The sequence below is a fragment of the Sarcophilus harrisii genome, chromosome 3, assembly GCF_902635505.1.
Source record: "Sarcophilus harrisii chromosome 3, mSarHar1.11, whole genome shotgun sequence".
Taxonomy (NCBI): domain Eukaryota; kingdom Metazoa; phylum Chordata; class Mammalia; order Dasyuromorphia; family Dasyuridae; genus Sarcophilus; species Sarcophilus harrisii.
The window spans coordinates 453754588-453760943 of record NC_045428.1 but is presented as its reverse complement, the minus strand read 5'-3'; the positions used below and the strand labels follow the sequence as shown (position 1 = coordinate 453760943).

General features: G+C 42.6%; 1 protein-coding gene across 1 annotated transcript in view; it reads left to right on the top strand.

Annotated features, from left to right (window-relative positions):
• The first annotated feature begins 2821 nt into the window (after window positions 1-2821).
• ST14 (suppression of tumorigenicity 14) overlaps window positions 2822-6356 on the top strand; it is a 70752-nt gene continuing 67217 nt past the window's right edge. Inside the window, exon 1 of the mRNA XM_012545156.3 lies at window positions 2822-3230. Coding sequence (XP_012400610.1) covers window positions 3150-3230 — 81 coding nt within the window. The 5' untranslated portion in view covers window positions 2822-3149. The remainder of the gene's footprint in view (window positions 3231-6356) is intronic.

Genomic DNA, 6356 nt, shown 5'->3' with positions numbered 1-6356 from the left:
AACGAAAAGTGTCCTGGGTATACCACCACTGACACAGGGGATAAATAACCTCCAATTAAGTGTGCTGAATTATTGGAACAAGCCAGGATGCTGTTGCTACGTATAATCCACGGTGGATAAATGAGAATCATTTAATAAGCAATTCACTTTTGAACCAAAAATCTTTAAAAAAAAAGTTCTCTATTTGTAAAGTTCTCATTTCTAAGATATAGAAGGAACTGACTTAAAATTATAAGAATAATATTCTTATATTCCCTAACTGAAAAATGGGTGAATTTATAAAATAATTCTCAAAGGAAAAATAGAAGCTATTAATTACCATAAGAAAAAATGCTCCAGGTCACTAATAATTAGAGAAATGAAAATTAAAGCAATTCTCAGAGTCTACTTCCCTCATCAAATTGATGAAGTTAAAGGAAAATAAGAAACATGACAAATGTTAGAGGGGCTATGGGAAAATAGGTGCATTGATGAATTGTTAATGGGGGTACACATTTTGGTTTAGTTTCCTGGAAAGCAATTATGTCCCTAAAGTTATTAAACTAGGCCTACCCTTTGACCTAGCTATAACACTAATAAACATATCCCAATCAGAGAAAAAGGACCTATTTATTTAGAACTGCTTATATTTGTGGTGGAATTTAATGTTGCCCATCAACTGAGGAATGACTAAATACCTTATGGTAGATAGATAAAATAGAGAGTCCTAGACAGGACTGTCTTCCAGACAGAGTCAGGAAGATCTTAGTTCAAATCTAACCACAGACTTGATTCACGAGTTGTGTGACCTGGGCAAGTCATACACATTTTGTTTGCCAATCTACTGGAGAAAGAAAAGGTAAACCACTCCAGTTTTTTGCCAAGAAAATCCCTATAACAGGATCACAAAGAATTGGCTGTGACTGAACGGCAAGAAGAAGCAATATATGGATTATTTGCTGTGTAGGGGATGGAAGAGAGAAAAATTTGGAATACAAGGTTTTGCAGGGGTTAATGTTAAAAACTATCTTTGCATATATTTTGAAAATAAAAAAAAAGTTATTTAAAAAGAAGCACTTTGATTCATTTTCTTAACAGCGTGTACAACATGTATAATAGCCTGGCAAACATTTTCAACCTAGTAGAGCAAACACCAGAAGATCCAATTTTTTTCCTTTTCAAAGGAAATTATTTTGCAGAAAGCCTACAAGAAAAACCCTAAATAAAACTATTTAAAAGTTTAAAAGAGTTGCATTCTTATTATGAAGGATGATTTTAACATTTTTTTTTTTAAAGAAGCAATATTGTAAAAACAATTTTGAAAGATTTAATTCCGGTCAATGCAGTGATCAATCATCATTTCTGAGGATTAGTGATGATTGCTACTACTTCTTGACGGAGATGATAGAGAATGAAACACAGTTCCTTACATGGCCAATGTGGGAAAATGTCTTGCTTAACTACATGTATTTGTTACAAGCCTTTTCTTTTTTCTTTATTATTTTTCGCTTTGGGAGAGGGAAAAGTAGGAGAAAGAGAAAATAAAGTTAATTTTTTTTAAGTAGGTTTGGAGTCAGTTCCAATTGCTAGGACAGAACTGGTAAAATTTTTCTTTGGTTATTACTAAAAAAGGATCTGCTCAGTGTTAGAGTTATTAATTATATAAAATAATGCAATTTGACATTAAAGGATAAAACTGAATCAAATAATTGATTGGCAGGTTCCTAGTTTAATCTATAATCTTCCGAGTTTCTTAGTCAGGAAATTCTGGGTATGTCGTCTATCTCTTGTACTTTTTAGTCCTATTGATAAGTCCTACAGATAAGTCATCTGGCCATTCTAGGAGTCCAGTTTCCTCATCTATAAGATGGGAATAATAAAAATAACATTTGTATATTATTTTCCACTTATCCAATCTCGTCATGTTATCGTTTAGATCTTCTAATTGGCCCTAAAAGCTTCAAGGCGTTCACGTTCCAAAACCATCTTCTACTCGGCTACTAAATCGATTTTCCTAAAGCCTCAGGTTTGACCATGTGATCCCTCACTCTTAGAATTATCCCTTCATCTCTGTCTGCCTTCCCTCGAATTCCTTCAAGATGCAGCTCAAATCTTATCTCCCACAGGAGGCGTGTCCCAATTCTTTTTATGCCCAGCGCCTCCTTTCTGAGTTATGTTTTGTGTCGTCTCCCTCCCTAGGAATTTTGCATATTGTTTCCCCTTTCTTGAGGCCAGGGGCTGTGTTTTTGCCTTTCTTTGTCTCCTCGGCACTTAAACTCGGTTCCGGGGACGGAGTAAAGGCTTAACAAAAGCTTGTTGACTTGTTAGCTGACCTGTTGCATTTAGAGGGTTGTTGAGAAAATTAAATTAGGCTATGGAATGTAAAGTACTTTCAGAAACTGAAATCTCTATACAAATGTTGGTCCTTATTAGCATTTCTGCCACCTGAGTCACACATCACCATCGGTTCCCAGTTACAAAATGCTTCGTTTATAACGCTGACGTTCATAACTTGTGAGATGGGTGACAACTGAAGAACTCTGAGACTGAGAAAGGGCTTGCCCCTCAAAGTCGCACTCCTGGTTAGTTAGCAGCGGAGTTGCTGGGTCGGGTCTTTCGCATCCCGAGCCCTGGTTCTTCCCACGGGATCACAGAACCTGGTCCCCAGGCTCGAGATCCAGTCCTGGCTTCAGGTCTCGCTCTGGTCCTCGGGGGCAGGCGACGGGAGGCCGGACTGGGGGCGCGGCTGAGCCGGGCAAAGTTTGCCAGCGAGCAGCCCCGAGGAGGCGGAGCCGGCCAAGCCCGGGCCAAAGAGGAGGCCCCACCCTGAAACTACCTGAGTCCTGGAGGAAGAGTAAGAGTGAGACCGAGAGCGAGAGTGAGAGAGGACTGACTCCCGGCCGGATTTAGGATTGAGAGCGGATCCCGCGCAGCACAGCGCCGGCGTCCGGGCAGGAGAGCCGAGCCGAGGGGGACCACGGACCCACCAAGCGGAGCAGGGATCCTCGGAGCGCCCCTTTCCCTCCTCTTCTCCGTCCCCGGCTCGGTTTCTGCAAAGCCGCAGCCCCGGCTGCGATGGGAACCGGCTACCTGCTAGGAGCGCACTGCTGAGACCCGGGCCTGGTTCCATTGGGGGGACGACTGTTCCTCATAACTTTCCATCAGGAACTATGAAGAGCAACCGAGCCCAGAAGGGCGGAGGCGGCAAAAAGGACCTCAGCGCCGGGCTTAAGTACAGCCACCAATCTCAGGTGAGAGTGGGCCTAGAGTCCGGTCCCCGGGCGGTTCCGAGCCGTCGGGAGCATCTCCGTGATCCCTCGGGACGGTGGGGACTTGAACAAATGGGTGCCGAGGCTGCTGCTTTTTCCGATTTTTGGGAGCTGCAGGTTTTAGTTCCAATTCTGGGGGCTGCTTCCTGCTTAGGCTGAAAACCCCCTTTTAGCAGGTCTGGATAACAATAGCTCCCCTCCCCCAGGCCGACGCCGCTCTAACCTTGCTTCGCCTTCCCTCCCTGGCTCTCCAGACCCCGCAGGGGAAGGAGTCTTGCACTAAGCTTCCCCTTTAAGGATCAGAAAGTGCTTTCTCCCCCCCCCCCCCCCCCCCCCCCCCCCCCCCCCCGTTCTCTCCATCCCACTCCTGCCCACTGGAGGCTACCGAAACCGAGGCGGGAGGAGTTGAGGAAGTTTCTTGTTACTTTGTCCTTGTCCCTTCCTGGCCTGGGCTGAGACCACCTCTTTTTGTCCCCGTCCCGGGCCTCGCCAGCCCAGGACGGGGGTCTTCCGAAAAGGATCCCCACTGCCTCTTCCCCCCTTTGTTTGCGGCGGCCCCTTGCCGGACAGGTGGAATTTCCGGTTTGGCAGGTGCCTGGCCTCTTACCTGAAGGAGGGCTGGGAGGAAGGACTGAGGCTGTGGGATTGTGGATACACGCCAGATCTCTGAGGAGCGAAACCCAGCTTTCGGAGGTCAACGGAAAGAAAGCGGGGCGTTTCGTGCCATCTGTAGGGTTGCAAATAAATGAGAAATGGTTAAAAATCTCCGGGGCTGCCTGTAGAAAGGACCTTTCGACCTGTACGCACTTTTCGGGCTTTGCATCTTCCCCCCATCCTAGCCTCCCAACTATTCAGCCCGGCTGCCTGAAGCTCCATTAGCATCACTGAGCCACGCTTTAGTATCTGAATAATGGAAGCCCTGATCTTTAAACTAAACCCAGATTGGGTTTGGATGGGAGGGAAGAAGGAAGGAAAAGAGACACTTTTATTTCGGATCTTACCTGGGGGCTTTGCTTTGATGCAGTTGAGAGGAAGTAGAATTGGTTAGTGCAGGTGGAGGCCTAGGCTTGGACCTTTGCAGGACTTCTCTTTGGTGCAGATGATCCCAGAATAGTATTATTGGGTTTTCTGGTCAGATTGTTTTAGTGCAATTTAAGTATGGATTCCCACAGCTAATCTCCATCCCCATCCCGGAATCCACAAACCTGTGTTGGTAGGAAACTTCCTGTGTAAAAATTGATACAGATCTGAAACTTTTTTTGTAACTCAAAGCCTTAGATTACCATTGACCATTACTGAGAGTTTAGGAGACCAGCTACTGTGTGTCAAAGGAAGAATTCCCCTTAAAGCTGAACATCCTACATCATGAAGGCAAAATAAAGATTGAAGGCAAAAAGTTCAAGCAAAGATGATCATGTAAAGATAAATGTCTCTTTCACAGATCTCTAAACAGAATCATAGAATTTCAGAATTTCAGCAACCATCTCATTCAGCCTATATATAAAAGCCTATTTAGCATATCCAGCTCTGCTGGAAGGCCACTTTATGAGGGGCAAATCAGCTTTTACAAAGCAGCCCATTCCTTGTTTGGGTATGCCTAATGGTTAAGGACATTTTCCTGACTCCAAACCAAAATTTATTTCTTTACAGCCTCCATTTGTTGCTTCTGGTTTTTTCCTCTAGGATCAATAGTTCTATATAACTACCTTTTAAATAACTGATATTTGATATATACATGCATTTCTCACTCTCCCCTCCTCCTCCTCCAAGCTAAACATGCTCAGTTCCTTCAGCCAATACTCATATATACTTTTTGTCCTCCTGGTAGGGGACATGTAGCAGTTTCTATTCTGCTTTTCCCTCTCTCCCCCAAACTTTACACTGACTTGTACTTCAATATATAGATCTCCTGGCAGGAAAAAATTCTTTAGAAATTCAGGCAGGCATTTATTCTGCAATAGTCTTTGATGCTTGGGACCCGAAAGAAAAAGCAGGTTCTCTCTGGTCACAAAACCAACATGTGGCTGGCTGGACTTGAACCTAGGTCTTCCTGATGTCAGCTTTTTACCCATTATTCCATGATACCTTTCTAATGCTATAGAAAGGGAGAAAAACTGTCTTACATTATCCTATATTCTCAGTGTAGACACAGCACTTTCATTCCCAGTGCTGAGTGATAGCCAAGTAACAGCCAGGTAACAGAAGCTAACATTTCTTTTTCTTCCTAAGATGATGAGTAAGAACTCTGGAAAAGAAACATTCTTCAATAGTATTTTATTTTTCCAAATACATGCAAAGATAGTTTTTTAACATTCATCTTTGCAGAACTTTATGTTCCAAGCTCTTCTCCTTTCCTTCCTCCTCTCTAAGACATCAAATAATCTGATATCAGTTAAACATGTGCAATCCTTCTAAATATATTTCCTTATATAACATGCTGCACAAGAAAAATAAGATCAAAAAGGGGGAAAAAAACACAAGAAAGAAAAAAGCAAAAAGGTAAAAATACTATGCTTTGATTCAAATTCAGTCTCTATAGTTCTCTCTCTCTGGATGTGATTGGCATTTTCCATCCAAGTCTATTGGAATTGCCTTGAATCATCCCATATTGTTGAGAAAAGCCAAGTTCATGACAGTTGATCATGACAGAATCTTACTGTTCCTGTGCACAATATTCTTCTGCTTCTGCTCATTTCGTTCAACATCAGTCCATGTGAGTCTTTCCAGGATTTTTTAAAATCAGCCTGCTCATCAGTTCTTATAATTATATTCTATTACTTTCAAATACTATAATTTATTTAGCCATTCCCCAACTGATAGGCATTCACTCCATTTCTAGTTCTTTGCCACTACAAAAAGAGCTGTTGCAAATATTTTTGTACATGTATCTTTCCCCCTTTTTATGATATTATCTTTTTATTTTTCAAAATACATGCAAAGATAATTTTCAACATTTGCCCTTGCAAAAACCTTGTGTTTGAAAAATTTTTCCCTCCTTTCCCCCCCTTCTCCTCCCCTAGACGGCAAGTAATTCAATATATGTTAAACATGTGTGCAATTTGGGGCAGCTAGATGATGCAGTGGATAGAATACCAGCCGTGAAGTCAG